The 15,923-nt window shown below is 43.1% G+C and overlaps 1 protein-coding gene across 12 annotated transcripts in view; it reads left to right on the top strand.

Annotated features, from left to right (window-relative positions):
- LOC125287318 (actin-binding LIM protein 3-like) overlaps positions 1–15,621 on the top strand; it is a 58,298-nt gene extending 42,677 nt beyond the window's left edge. For 3 of the 12 annotated variants that reach the window (XM_048232968.1, XM_048233036.1, XM_048232959.1), the window contains 14 exons: positions 837–866; positions 1,242–1,371; positions 2,432–2,530; positions 3,178–3,213; positions 3,648–3,698; positions 6,085–6,204; positions 6,703–6,767; positions 7,170–7,323; positions 9,722–9,751; positions 10,427–10,485; positions 10,959–11,019; positions 11,596–11,603; positions 12,502–12,582; positions 13,278–15,621. In XM_048232968.1, the coding sequence (XP_048088925.1) occupies positions 837–866; positions 1,242–1,371; positions 2,432–2,530; positions 3,178–3,213; positions 3,648–3,698; positions 6,085–6,204; positions 6,703–6,767; positions 7,170–7,323; positions 9,722–9,751; positions 10,427–10,485; positions 10,959–11,019; positions 11,596–11,603; positions 12,502–12,582; positions 13,278–13,391 (1,038 nt within the window). In that variant the 3' untranslated portion in view covers positions 13,392–15,621. Of the gene's footprint in view, positions 1–836; positions 867–1,241; positions 1,372–2,431; positions 2,531–3,177; positions 3,214–3,647; positions 3,699–6,066; positions 6,205–6,702; positions 6,768–7,169; positions 7,324–9,721; positions 9,752–10,426; positions 10,486–10,958; positions 11,020–11,595; positions 11,604–12,501; positions 12,583–13,277 lie in introns of all 12 variants that reach the window. The other 9 variants (XM_048233065.1, XM_048232987.1, XM_048233016.1 and 6 more) reach the window with 8 other exon arrangements.
- The last annotated feature ends 302 nt before the right edge of the window (positions 15,622–15,923 follow it).

Genomic DNA, 15,923 nt, shown 5'->3' with positions numbered 1-15,923 from the left:
GTGTATGTGTGTGTGTGTTTTACGCTTGGGCTACACCGAGTCCGCAACTAAAACACTCCATTCGCCTAGGCCCTAGGGTAATAATAGTTTTAATAATAGAAGATAGAAATAGAAATAATAGCTAATTTTTTCGAACATACGCGCCCCCATACACGTCAGGTGTAGCCAGTTCCATTGATATACTGTAGTTGAAGCTAATTGTTGCAGCAGACGCTCTGTGAACGGAACACTTCAGTTACGTGCCCGGTGAAGCCTCCCTGTAAGAGTGTGCATGTGTGAGAGAGTGTGCGAGTGCTAGTGGTCCCTTATCCCAGACCCCCACACACCTCTTGCCTGGCTGATCCCTTTGCTTCTCACTGGTCTGCCCCCTCTCAGTGCTACAGAATCCATATGTGCATCCCTGCACTCGCTTTCTTTAACTCAATTTTCTTCCTCGTCGCCAGAGGGATGAATGAAATATTACATTCATAAGGCAGGTGCCACTATTGATTCTGTGAATCATTTTAATCCTCTCTATCCTAATTTAAACAAAATTATGTAGCATTGTAAAGGTTAACAACCATAATAAAGTCAGTTCTTTAGCTAAATGCTCAGGAGTGCTTAAATTAAATGTAATAATTGTTTCGTCCCACAGTAGCATAGACATAATTGTATTGTGGAATGAAGTGTCATAGAGCCAATGACAGGGCCTGTTCTCCTCTTCTCTTTGGCATAGATTGTACTAATCCTTTGTAATTAGCATGCATTGCTCAGGATTGGATTTGGGACCATAGGATGGATATTCACTCCTCTCTTTCTGTATGTTTCTTCTTTTGTTCTGGCCTTCCGATCATCAGTCCCTGGGGACTCTTTCTCCTTATTCTCAGGTAATTCTCTTGAGCCTCTGGTGGTGTGTGACAATGAACAATAGATGGCATGAGCTGGAGAATAAGCCCAGATCAGAGCCATGTAAAGTTCAAGTATCAACAACCTTTTCCAAAGACCAAGTGTTTTGGCACTGTCCAACATTTAGTTGAAATTGCAGATTTGTTTTTGAGAATGTGTGTTTGTAGTTAGTTGTTATTAGTATAAATGCTCTGATGCCTTGAAGATTGCATGAAGATTGCATGAGTTTAGCTTTGTAGATTATATTAATTTGTATGTTATCGTATGTGCATATATAATAGCAAAGTCTTGACTAACTGATAGGCCGTGAGTGTAAATTGAGATAAAAAGGCTGCGTGCTGACTGCTCCGTGACAGGACATCTATGACAGCATGGACGTCCGGCGCCGCCGCTCCGCCAGTCCCGGCTACATTGACTCGCCCACCTACAGCCGGCAGGGCACGTCCCCCACAGTGCCTCGCTCGCCCCAGCTCTACTACCGCTCGGGTGAGTCAGTGACGACGGTCGCGTGCCTCCGACACACCAGGAGGACGTGCACTCACGCGGATGACGACAGCTCTGACATTTGGGTGTTTTGATTAATGTGGCAGACGAGGTGACATTGATCTTTTATGAATACTCCTTTGGTTGTGTTTTTATATCTTTTCATGTAGTCTAATCTTTTTCTATGTAGTTGAATTTATCTTAATCTTTTGGGAAAAAAATGTTTTTTTTTTCTTTTTAAAGATTCTGCCTGCACACAAACCACTCATGCACTCACTCCCCAACTCTCTGCAGAAAGACCACTCAGCCTTAACCGCACAGCGTTGTCAGAGCTGTCTAACTGAAAGACAGGCCGATCTCAGGCCCTCATTCACCAACGATCAGAGACGGACAAAACTTGACACAGACCGAGCGCTCTGGCAGCATGTGTGGTGATGATAATGACCTGTCTGGCCAACAACTCAAGCCATGGCCTCAGACTCCACGGCTGTCAGAGCGCTGGTCCACTGCAGAGGGTTGGCCTTCTCCTTCATTCACTCACATACATACCATCTCTCCCTAGCACAGAAGAGCAGTGTCTAATGTGTGGGTCACTAACCATCCCATTTTAGCCTCTGCTCTTGATCTAGTTGCACCAGAATGAGATGCACATGAGCTCATGCTTTCCTTGAATCATGCACAGTCTTATTAACTTCATGTAGTTCTTCTGCTAATATTATTGTGGCTTGCTAACGCTAGCACTATTGGTAAGGCGATTACCATTAAGCTCTTAAAGAGCTACAAACCTCAAATTGAAATTCAAAGTTCAAATAGCTAAAACAGCAGCACATTTATCATGAACTTGAAACTGCAGATGTGCTTGTTGTTGTTTTGGTGTGTTCTAGTAAGGCATGGAATGCGTCTCTGTGCTAAGCACTACATACACTCCTCCTGATTGGCTGCTATGCACTGCAAGGCCTGAGCTTTGGGCAGTGGGTGGGTAGGGTGGGCAGGGGAGGTGGGGTTCCCAGGGGCGGGTCCAGCCCACGCTCACGCTCTCTCATTGGTCTTGGGCTGACTGCAGGCACTGAGAGTGGCAGGAGCTCTCCCTATTACAGTCAGCTTGACGCCAGATCGAGCACGCCCACCACGAACCCAGCACCCAAGCATTTTCACGTGCCAGGTAGGCTTCTGGTTTTCTCCTTCACCCCTTCCATTGCATCCACCCCTCCTAGTGCACTAACCTCACCCTCACTGGTCTCTCAGTCCTGTGGGCTGCACAGAAAGTGGGCTTTGATTCCCCGCACTTTCTGTCTATAGTTTGCCATTTCAACCACTGTCCTCCCATTTTCCTTCCCCATAGCTTTTTTTTTTTCAACTTTTCAGTCCACTGATTGTTTTCACTTTTTTAATTTATTTTTGAAGTGGTCTGTTTGTCACGTTTGGATCGAGTATGCGTGTGTATAATGACTTCAGTTAATCGTGTGATTTGAGTGTGTGAACATGACATGTTACATCACTGTCCTCATTGATTGTGTTAGGTGCATCATTTGAAATACACTGACGGGATGGTAAATATGCACTCACTAGTCAACAACTGTGTGTGAAGTTCAGATAACCACAGGCAACATAAAAGAGAGTTAAAGTTAAGTTAAAGAGTCCACATCCACCCTGTGCCACGACACCTATGTGGAATAAGATTCACCATACACACACACGGGACCATCTTCAGATGTGTATATTTGTGGTTCTCCAGTCTTTGTGAATAAATGTGCTTTGTTTTCCAACCCATTTGTTGGTTGCCTACTCTGTGCCTGGGGCTGGTTCAAGTCAGCAGAACATCTATGTCGATGTCCCCCGGCGCAGGTGGGTCCGTTTGCTCCAGCCTTTGATCTGTAATGTCAGCCCTCCGCTTGTTCTCTTATCCTCTGCACCCCCCCAAACCCCCCACACACACACACACACACACACATCACGTCGAAGCGCCAAGGCATTAAATAAAAAACCTACCTTGGCTCTTCTCAGTTTGAGTAAGAAGGATTTCAGTACCTCGGTACAGTGGTTAATGTGAGAATGTAAGCATGTGGCTTGTTTAATGATTTATATCAGTGATGGTAGACGTTACATTTACTTGAGTTCATATTGAGTTAGAGAATGAAGGGGTGAGTGGATGGGATCATCTCCAAGCCGAGAGGGATTTAACCCAGTTTACCTGAACTGCACTCCCCCAGCCACTGCCTCTTTCCCTGGTGTCCTTCTTCCCTGTCTCATGTCCTCTGTGTCTCTGTGTCTGTCTTCAGCTACAGCGGAGACCAACATCTACAGGAAACCTCCCATCTATAAGAGACATGGTATATGTGTTTGAGTACCTCTCTCCAAATAACCCAGGGAGTTAATAATGCCTGGTGTGTTTGGAGATAGACGAGTCTGCCGTGCTTTAACAGTCACTTGAGTGCTCTATCTCCACTAAACCCCCAGCTGAATTTCCTAAAGGCATTTTCAGCACAGGAAGAGCGCATATGAAGTACATATGGCATTATGAGCTATACATTAAACACATACAGTATGTGCATGTACTGTATCTTTCAATAGCATGAGGAATGACACTATTTTCTTTCTTTTTTTCTTTTGCTCGTCATGCAATGGTGTAGTTTGTTTTGGCTATTGCATGATTTCTTCTGTGTTTTTACTGACGAGCAGTAATCACCTATTGGTGTATCCTATTAGGAATGTAAATTAATTGAAATAACTACCGGTATAGCATTCCCATTATTATCCAGATATTTCATATGATGTGCAAAGTCATATAAATATATCCCAAAAGAGTCTTATTTTATGTCAAAACATGTTGTTTTTCACATTTATTTGGAATTGTCCTTTAATTCAGCTGGAGTGATGGAGAGTGCATGCATGCCTTTTTGTAGTGAATAGCTTACATGCTAGTAAATGTGATTGTACATCACATGCAGCGCTGTATCTATATTTGTGAGGGACAAGCACATAGAGTAGCCTAATGTTGGAAGTCATGTTGGGCATTCTTGAAATAGTCAGACACAAATACAAAAGTGAATGTATGATAGGGAAATGATCTTCCAAACAGTGTAAATGTATATTTTGGGGTATTTGGGTATCCAATATACATGAGAACACGATGGTGAATAATAGATGGTTTTGAGGTGTTCCGAGTGTGTTTTTCCATTACAGTGACCTGTGTGTGTTTTTGTGTGGTGTGCTGTGTGGTTTGTTGTGAACTGGTGTGTTGTGTGCATCACAGACCTGTGGTCTTGGGCATTCAAAGACATACATATGCTGCTAACTCACAGTCAATCCTTTTGCACACTGGATACTTATCAAAGCAAACTTTAGTTACAGAATAAAATGATCAATCCTCTCTAAAATCAAGCAAATGTAATAAATATGTTAAATTAAAAAAATGTATGCATGACCTGATTGAATCATGTCCATTTGAATGCATTAAATAGACAACATTGCTTGGTCAGACTGCAGGATAATTAACTACTCTCTGTCCACGCCCTACTGACTACTGGCCTGTAGTGCATTTGGAAGCCGTGAGAGAAACTCTGTGCTGGCCGTGTGGAGGAACCGTGCTGTGTCGTATTTTAGTCAAATTGTTTATTATTAGTTTATTATTATTAGTTTATTGGTATAATTGATTGTGTTGGTCTTGGAGTCACATATGATATGGAGGTAATGTGATGCATTAATAATAGCCTCCATATGGCCATATGGCGGACTTGTCCTTCCTCAGAGTCCGCTGAGGGTGAACCTTTGAGTTCCTACTTTCATTTTCACTTACTGTTCCTTTTTACCTCCTTCTTTCCCCATTCCCCTTGTCTCCTTCATCCCGCTGTCCTGCCCTTGCTGCCCTGTCATCTGTAAGTATCTTTCTCCTCTCTCTCCATTCAGCCAAATCTTCACTTCAGTAGCAAAGGGCTATCGGGAGATCTGTCTAGAATGAACCGCTAAGACTAAGCTAACAGGATGATCCTGATCTCAATCTGTTCACATACTCTGGTGTTTTTGCAGCCGCCTCGCTAATGTTTAGTGAAAGTAATATGCTGCACTACAGCCCTGTGCACCTTAAATGAGGTTTACGATAGGATATCTTTGCTGCAAAAGAAGAAGAATCTGTGAAAACGTTTGGCTTATTCTTCCTCATTTTCCCGTGTCAGACACGGCCCTACATCCATCCTTCTCTCCCTTTTTCTCTCTCTTCTCTCCATCTCTGGTTCCCTCGCTTCTCTCTGCTCTGGTGCATAACCTCATTAACCTGAGTGATGCTCTCTGTCACTCCCTTCCCTCCGTCATGGCCGTCCAGCACAGCGGCCCCTTACCGCTCCCGTCACTCACTCTGTCCTCGCTAAGCCTCCCCACAAAAGCCACCGCGACAAAGGCGCCTCCATTTTTACTCACCTCTTCTCACCATCAGGAGCGATCGCTTCACACGTCATCACCCACACTGTGTTTACGTAGGCAGTGTGTGCACAAAGTGTACGGTGTTCACAGAGGCCTTAGGATGCTTCAGACTACTGACTCTGACTGGCCATTTAGTTATTTGTTTATCTATGCATTTGTTTGTTCATTTTCATTTTGCATTTATATTGTTTTTACAATACCACAAAATAGTTACAAGTGCTGCTATGGCATGAAACCAAAGCCTACTACTGTGTCTGATTGCCGATGATGTTGTTCACACAGATGACTGTCACCGCGAAGCCACAAAAAGTAAAACCAGTGAGGATATCCTTCACTCCTCTCAGCTGTCCTCGTCCTACTCGCCAGACCACTGCCAACACTCCGAGTCTGACTACTACCACTATTCCAGCTCCCCTAGAGGTACGGCCTTACACAATATAGACTTTACACATTACAGACTTTGCATCACAGACTTTACACAATAGAAACTACACATTACATGTTTTACACATTACAGACCTACACATTGCAGACTTTACACATTATAGACTTCACTTTTCACTCAGGGATTGTTTAGATGTCGGGGTCCCGAGATCCCGAGGTTTTGCAGACCCTTCAGGGTATGTCATCATACTTCAAAGGGAGTTTCAACATCATTACGAATAGGTTAAGACCACTAGGACATTATTTGAAAGGGTTTACTTAGGACAAAACATTTTCTTTGAGGGGGAGGGGAGGTGCTGTCAAGGGTCAAAACAGATTGGGAGGCCCCTGGCTTTTCTTGCTCGATGCACTCATTTAGGTTGAGAACTCTTTCCCAGTTCTTGGTGTTGCGGGCTGTTTTACCTGTTTAATTGCCGTGCACAAATCCGCTTGTCTGTTCCTAATCCCTCTGACCCCCTTCCTTCCCTCCCGCAGCCCCTCGAGCGCGGAGGTTCTCCTCAGGTGGCGAGGAGGACGGGTGGAGCCAGAGCCTGAACAGAGTGAGAAGAGTTCAGCCCCATTTCACTTCTCTTCCCTTTTTCGCCAGATAATGAATTAGTTACCAATTACCCAAAAGTGCTGGAGCACTGCTAAGAGTAGTCATGGTTACTGACATAATACCCATAATATATGAATGGCACAGACTAGTTGAAAGAGAAAAAGAATGAGCTCCAAAAGAATTTACTTCCCAAATGTTGAAATGTAATAAATACCATTGGTTCCCATATAAATACCATTGGTTCCCATATAAATACCATTGGTTCTCATATAAATACCATTGGTTCCATTGGTTCTCATATATTTCTATATAATAATCTATATGTCTTTTCAACGCCACCGATCCTTGCAGTAACATGAAAAATCTGCTGCTTTTTCTCTGCAATCACGGTCTTTCCTCCAAGATCCAAGGCGGCATTGGTCGGATGATTCTAAAAGAGGAGATGAAAGCCCGATCGGGCTCGTATGATAATGACCCCTGGGGAAGCGCACGCAACTCCCGCAGTGGCAGCAAAGAGGCCCTGCACAACATGGGCTACAGCAACACTGTCAATGGATGTGAGTGCCTCGCCTTACCCTCTCAAAACCAAAACGATATCTAACTCTGTAGGAATGTGGTCATTTCAATTCTGTCAGTATTACTGCAGTTTGAAAAATGTGGCACTGCACTGCATATGATGTGAGGACTGAAATAGGCAGGGCCCTAATTTCAAAGCAATAACGTGTCATCTTTATGTTAGCTAGTGATCCCACCTGAAAATTTGTTTGGCTACATCTGTGTCAGCACATTACCCCCACATTAGCCAACTGACCTATTAAGATGACTCATCATATTATATTGTATCTTCATTCTGGATCAGTTAAGATAAAGCTGTGTGTTTGTTGTCCATCAGGCTAAAGTACTTACTATAGAATCTGAACAGAAGGACGGAGCGAATACCACCTATTCACATCTATTGTTCTGTATTATATATTACTTACTGGCATGTTGCCAGAGACAGTATGTGTGTTAGGTAATCGCAGCAGAGATCCCGTCGGCATACGCACACAGACACCAGTCAACGACCGAAGGCGTGCTGTTCCTTAAATGCCTCCCCACGGCTCGCCATATTGTGCCGGATTGAATGTGGCCAGCTTTGCGGCTGGCTGTAGTCATCGTTAGCTTCAGGACACTGTGGGGATTGATGTTCCCTTGTCTCATCGCCACAGGAGGCGGACGCCGTAGTACAAATTGACAGGGAGAGACAGTGTTGAATAATGAAAGTGTTTGTCTTTCCTGCTGTGAATGGATTAGTGGGGGGAAACTCAGGCGCAGGGCCTGACTGTGCAGGACAGGGGACAGACGCGGAGGCAATCCTCCCAGAACCCCAACCAACAACACCAAAGGGTGCATACAACATGCTGGCACACACACACACACACACACACACACACACACACACACACACACACACAAACACCTTGTTAGTATTAAAATGAATTCAATTGATGACATTTAACTAATCAATATAATGTTTGGTATGCTTGATATACATGCCATTACCTAATAAACAGAGAGGCCATAGATAACCTTTTCACACTCAATCCTGTACATGCATAAAAATGTATGAAAACATTCACATACATTCATGTGCACTCTCTCTCTCTCTCTCTGTCTCTCTCTCTCTCACACACACACACACACACATCCACATATAGCCACATGTAAACCCCCCTAACCTTCCTCCATGATTAAACTCCTTGTGAAGCAAGCGGAGGAGAAATATTCAATCTGACTCACTGACCTCAAGGTATCACCATCATTTATCACCTTCTCTTTCAGTCTGTAAAGTTTGACCACACAAATGTGTGTTTTGCTTTTAGCACTCATGTTATGCCAGATCAAACTGCATGAATATATTGCGCATGCTTGTGGCAAGACAGGACGAGATGGAATTTGACCCTGAAAAAGGTTCCAGTCTGGAGAGTGAGGGAGGATGGGGGTGTAGCAGGAGCGATCCAGGGGCACCGTTTGGGTCTCTCTCTGCCTGTGCGCACGTCCCCTGCGCCACTTGCACACTTGCTCCAGCTGTCCCTCTCTACCAGGCCCTGTGCTGTCCCTGTCCTGCTCCAGTCATGAATTATGAAAGCTGCCTTGTTTTAGGGACTCCGACGTCATGTAGTCCTCCTGAGAACTCAGCAGAACACTTGCTGAAGCAGTAGATGCAAAGGACTGATTGAAATATGCCATGATGCAACTTTTGTTTTATTTTCATCACAACTTACATGTGCAATGAGTTACGGTAATGTAAATTGTTCCTCAGAAAGGACTGCGTTGAGTATCTGACAGGGCGTGAATTATCACCATTTCACCTTCCATATATGTGGAAAATGCAAACCGGCACATCGCCACAAACACCAAGGAAATAAGGAGAGGGAAGCAGTACAGCTGAGATCAGAGACTGAGGTGGAGGAAGGAGAAGAAAAAATCATTCAAACCTGCTTTCTAAATAATGGTTACCAATAATAGCTCTTGACAAGAAAGGCCTTAGTATTTATTAGAGCATTTTGATCTTTGACGGATGGTGGAAGTTGCGCCACATACCCATCCAGATGAAATGTGTTAGAGCTAATTGCATCCAGTTGTGCATGTGCGTAATCCAGTAGCACGGTTTTCAGAAGGATGCTTGAGCAAACGGTTTAGGTGAATTCTCTGGAGCCCAGCTGTTTCTGTGACAGGCCGTGCTTAATCATGTTCACGACCTTGGCTTGGCTAACAAGGAGGCATGTCTCTGCCCCTCTGAAGCAACGCTCATTATCAGGCCTGGAGAGCAAGATGAAAGAAAGCGCCAGGCCTCAGGTTGCCTCAAGTGCCCTCTGGCTAAGTTATATTGGCCTCCTCTCCGCCATCTTTTTGCCTGCTGTTTTGTTTCTTCTCTTCTCTCCTGTCAACTGTCCATCTCCTTTTGTTCTGCAGCTCCCCGGTCACACTACAGTGCAGACAGTGGTGAGTGACCCAGCGTCGTGCGTTTGTCCTGTGATCTCCATGCGTTTTGTATTGTGCATGGGAGAAATCTAGGAGCTAAAAATGAACCGTTTGGCATGACCGAGGATCTGTCCTTTCTGAATCTATTCTCATCCTCTATCTGTCTGTCAGTCATTAATCATTCAGTTTGTGTCATTTGCTATCCTGTTTGTCCACCCTAATCTCTCTGCCTGAACAGGGAATATTTTGGGCCTGTCCGCTGACATGGTCACTTTAATTGTCCGTGCAGACGTTGACAAAGTGTTGTTTGTGCGTACAGGATATAAACCAGTTGCTGTGTCTCACATATTTTCTGCATGATGACCCGCAGTGTGGTGTGTGAATCTCTATTGTTCAATCATCTCCCCTTTTTTCTCTGTAAAAAACAACTGGAAATTGTGAAGGAAAATATGTTTGTATCTAGCACCCTCTGCTGGTGGTGAGTTGTATGTGCATGTGTGGTGTGTCTGCCATAACATAAATTGACATGGACAGTTGGACACTGATCATGCTTTAACCTATTCACACACACACACACACACACACACACACACACACACACACACACTTCATTCAAAGGAACACTACACAACAACAAAGATTATGAACTCCCAGCTTACTCATGTGCTGTTTGTATGTATGTGATCTCCCTTGCAGACTCCTACATCTCCAAGTCAGCTTCTTTGCCAGGTTATGGCAGGAATGGTCTGAACAGGGTAAGTACCCTGCCGAGGGGCATAGATAGAATTAGTTGTGGAGTAGCTAGAGGCTTTCTGGGACTCTAATCTTGCTCATGGCTTGGGAAGGGGGCTGATGAAAGTCCCTTTTTGTTTGCCAAGGCCTGTACACAGTCAGACCTCCCACAGCGCGGCAGTCACGGGGAGAACTCAAGGGTTCCCTCTCTTTTGTCTTTTCTGCTAGAACCCTGCAAACCCCATCCCACCCCCACCTCTCAATGCAGAACCCTGCAAACCCCATCCCACCCCCCACCTCTCAAAATGTCACGAATGCGCAAACAGTCGGCGTCAAAGAGTCCTGAACTCCTTCTGCACTCTCCATGTTTATGCAATAATAATGATAAATCAAGAGACACTGTCTCCACAGAAATGGAATTATTGTCTTGCTCTCAGGATGCTGGATTCTTTTTGCTTTTGTTTTCACGCTGTTCTTTTTGCTGTTTTTTTTTCAGCCCCAGAGTGCGGATTATTACCATTACGACAGCAGTAATGCTGTAAACTGGGGATACAGAGGTGGGTAATATGTATCTTACATTATGTAGATACTTCCCATATGTAGTAGCAGCCTATATTAAAAGTAAATTGATGTGGCCTTGGTGTGGTTGCACCATTAGCTCTTAGCGCTGTGAAAATGTAAGAAATAATGTGAACAGGGAAAGAAAGACAGAGATGTAAACACAAAAATCTGTTTATCTGTTTGTAATTTTGCTGAGCCGGATGTGTGCAATATATTTTTACAACACGTCTGGGGACAATCATAACAAAATTGGGTCTAAATGAAAAATGATGAGTGTTTGTGGTAAAACACTAACCCAATGATTTATGTAGGCTGAGTGAGAAGTATTGACACAAACACAAAACACAAAAGGTGATTGATGCTTTTTCTGAAATTGTGGGTGGGCTGTGAATAGGCCAATCCTGTTAGCTTGGACTCTTGCTGATCTCAGTCCCTGAATTTCTGTGTTGCTCGCAGATGTGTGTTGTCACCACTAGTGATGCCAAAGTCCCATCTGGCCCTGCAAGCCTACTGCTCCTGTCCTTAATGAAACAACACATGATTCATTATGTCTCTTCTCTTTTCCTTTGCAGACTACAAGGTAAAGCCAATACCGTCTAGAGCCAAAGCCTTCAGGTGGCATCCCCATTTCTCCACCAGCCTCTGCCATTTCAGTGCTCAACTGTAATATTTATCAGTGAAGACACATACTGTATGCCTGAGGAAGTGACATTCTGTGACGTGGTGTGATGTGATGTGTGTAGATTGACACTGTGTGTGTTTCGCTGAGGAAGTTTCAACCGCTGACTGTGCGCTTCATGTCAGGGGACATTTCCTACTGTCAGGCCCACAGGAAGTGAGGCCCGCTCGGCTCTCCAAGATAAGAGCGGCAGTGCTGTGTGTGGGTGGGGCTCTCACTTGCCCAGGAGGTGCTGGAGGAGGATGTGGTTCTGGAGGGCCCAGGTGACTCACACAAGGGCCACTTCCTGATGGGTCAGCTGGTGCCATGGCATGCCTTTGAATGCATGACCCTTGGTAAACGCTCAATGAAAGAAAAGTCAGAGTGTCATAGTTGGTGACGTGGGTTTCGCTCTAATGAGGTTTATTCACAAACTCATCTTCCCTTTGGTATGTCCCCTTCAGTAACAGTAACATTGGGTCTCTCTCACTTCCTCCAATGTCCATATAAACCTCCCACAGCGACCATTATCATGCTGTTTTACATTCAGTTAGACTCATCCAACCTAAAGTGCATACTATATGATCACTTCATTCTAGTGTCCTTCTAGCTCACTTCCTCCAGATACATCTCCCACAGCAACCAGTCTTATGTTTTATGGATACGCTGTATCCTCCAACTGGATATGTCAATACAAGTTTCTTACAATGATAATTCCTTTGTATTATCATACTGTCTTACTGCTATTGACAGAACCAAGCTCATTCTATCTTAAGCATTTATGTCCAGTTCATTCCATTATCTCTCTTGCTTCCTGCAGGTATATCCATATGAATCTCTCATAGTGACCATGAGGGGGCGCAGTCAGCTACCCAGTGATGTAGACAGGACAAAATTAGAGGTGAGTTTGCACCACTGCACATATTAGGCTTAGGGATCAGGGATATAGTGGAGGCTAAACGCAAGTAAACACAGTTTATCCACCTCTGAAATTTCAGAAATAGAATTCTCTTATTAGAGTTTATCCACCTCTCAAAAGAGTTTATTCACCAATTGCAACTTTTAACATTAAAAAATCACACTGTATTATCCACATTCACAATATGTACACTCATCAACACTCTAGGAACTATTTAATACCACTGGTATTGTTATAAACATTGTACATTAACCTCTGTCATCATCAAACATGTTCTGAATGCCTTTTTAAAAAATCCGATACTGCATGGCACAGTCCACCACACCGAAATCACAGAATTCATAGTTTACCCACCTTTTATTTCACCACTACACCCCTGTTAGGGAGGGCATGATATGGCATGATGTGCTGCATGTTTTGTGGTCCATAAATCTGTGTGTGTGTGTGTGTGCGAGCGTGCGTGTGTGTGTGTGTGAAAGAGAGAAAGAAAGACAGAGAGAAAAAGTTTCGATTACATTTCTTTCACTCTCACTCACATCACGTGTTACTTATTGCTACAATCTGAACTAACATTTGTCACCATCAACTGTACAACATGGTGGGGCTTTTGCTCTCTGACAGTGGAATTCTCCACCTCTGCTCAACCCATTATCATCTGTGGCCCCTCTCATTCACAGCGTCATCTATCACCAGAGGAGTTCTATCAAGTGTTCAGGATGTCAGTGGCCGACTTTGACCGACTGGCACTGTGGAAACGGAACGAACTGAAGAAACAAGTGCGACTGTTCTAAGTGCCCGTGCTCAACGCCCAGCCTCTGCCTCAGGATTGCTCTGGACAGGGTTGAAGGAGGGACCATTAAAATGGAGCCTGGCCACCCCAAACTGCTCTCTGTAGCGGCACCAGTTGGACTGCTTGACACAGAAATGGTTCATGGCACTATAGACCCCCAGAGGAGGTTCGGAGACGCTTAGGGAAGTGCAGGGAGTTGGATGTGTGGGGGGTGGCCGGTTGAGTTGCTGCTTTCTCCTTTGAGCCACGTGCACTAACAAAAATGGATAGACTTAGAGACTATAGAATTCACTGAAGAGGCCACTAATGCTTTCAGTTTTTTCTGTATGTGTGTGTGTGTGTGTGTGTGTGTGTGTGTGTGTGTGTGTGTGTGTGTGTGTGTGTGTGTGTCTGTGTGCGCGCGTGTCACCCCACACTACACAGCAAGCTCAGTTTCAAGAGTTAAGAGTGGTTGAAAGTTGCCTTAAAAATGATCACAGAGTGTTAGTTAAGAACACCAGCAACTGTGGAATCCGAATGTTTATATCAGCGAAACAGATTCAGTGTGACTCAGACTGCTTGGGGAGTGATGGCTGGAAATGCGTGACAGATCATAAGCACTGTGTAAAATGACAGGTGAACACAGGAGAGAGAGTCCTATGATGCTATATTTCACTAACAAGAATTTAGTTTGAACTTAATGAATGGATTGGTTGATACATTTACTGTTCATGTGTTTGAAAAAAGGAGTGGTTTTTGTTATTTGCATACCAAAGTACTGGTAAATCAAATATATTGACATGCTATTTTCTGTTTACTTACTCTTTGTCCATGACCTAAACTTAATGTACACAATTTGAGTTAGTAAACTGACTGACGTATATGGATCCAAAGAATGTATAATATAATGGCATCAAGAAACACAACAGAGGAATGATGCATTTTTCATTTCAGAGATGTTGAAATAATGGTAAAAGTACTTTTTAAAATAGAGGTGCGCAGATATGGATGGTAATCGTAATATCTTCCTAATAGCAAAAGAGAACAGCTAGTATAGAGTACACAAGTTGTCTTAATTATTTACAAGGTGAAAAATGGCCAGTTGTATTTTGAACAAACTGCCATATGTGTTCTGCCTGCCACTGATATTTGTGGCATTTGGAGTAACCAGAAAAAAAAGGATCTGTAATTTAAAGTAATGTTTATATTCTTTTTGTATCTTTCAGTGAAAAACAACTGGTTTTGACTTCCCTTGTAATGGCTTTGAAAAGACCGATATACTGCTACTGAGATGAAACTGGGATAAGTAAATGATGGGAGTAGTGAGATTGGAGTGAGGTCTGTGGGATCATTAGGATTGAATGGAGTGAAAATGTTTTTGAGATTTGTGGAAGATATGTGAAACTAAATTGTTTAAAAAGAGTAATTAATATGTGAGATGAACAGTGTGTAAAACCAAGTCATTTTAGTTGTGCTGAACACTGGTAACTTTGTCAATACAGTATGATCAACTGGTTAAATGCCTGAAATTATGCTGTAGTAGCCAGTACTACAGCCGTAGTTCTTACCTGGAGAAAGTGGCTTTCTAGTCTATCTTTGGTTAATGGAATTTAGAACCTAGGGACAGGCTTAGTGCAGATCTCTTTCCTTTATGGGGGTTGTCGGTGTGGCTGCAATGGGACATTGTGGAATAATCGTTTTGCCAAGCATACACTTAAAGCAATGTTGATTAGTTGCAGAACAAATTCATTTGCAATTTTGAATTTTGTCTGTGCAATTTATACTGTTTGTTTTGTTTGTTTGTTTATTTTCAAGTAACCACGTTGCACATATGCCAGTTTCAGGAATGGTTAAGTAATTGTCTTTATAACAAATAGAAAAGGCTTACAGTTGTTCAAGATTTCTCAAGATCAGCTACAGTAATGATTACTAACTGCCACATTTGTTTGTATTTTTCTGGTAAATAATGTCTCCAACTGGATATATGTCTTTCATTCACACGGCCCTCCCACGGCACTAAAACTTAGGCCTACATATTTCATAACAGTGAAATAACTCACACCTTTTGTAGGTGATAGAATTGTTGGGGAAAGATGCCATAAACATATTACAAATGTTAGAACATTTTTAAACTGGTTTCATTTTGTAACTGTACAACAATCAGCCGATAGTTAATTTAAAATCAATAAGACATCAGAGCAAATTGTGTATATATTTTATTTAAAATAAAATGTGTTTTCATGTCAAAAAAATCTTGAGATGTGTGTCATTTATTGGTGTGTGTAGGCCTATGTTTGGTCAATGAAAGACAATGAACACATAGGCCTACACTGATATAAGGACTCTGTAATGTGTTTTGTATAGGGTCACATACACGTAGTAGCATGATTACGTCATCGGTTTGAATAATGAGTGTTACTGAATGCTTACTCAGATGAATTCATATGCATTTTTATTTTGAATGAATGCAGGAATGTAGGAGTCAGACTATAGCCTCCTGTACGCCTAGGCTTTGAAGACCTGTATCCCTGAGATATGAAAAATAAATATGTCA

Source organism: Alosa alosa, chromosome 2 (genome assembly GCF_017589495.1).
Source record: "Alosa alosa isolate M-15738 ecotype Scorff River chromosome 2, AALO_Geno_1.1, whole genome shotgun sequence".
NCBI lineage: Eukaryota > Metazoa > Chordata > Actinopteri > Clupeiformes > Clupeidae > Alosa > Alosa alosa.
Note: the sequence above shows the minus strand (reverse complement) of the source record. Positions and strands in the feature narration are given on the sequence as shown.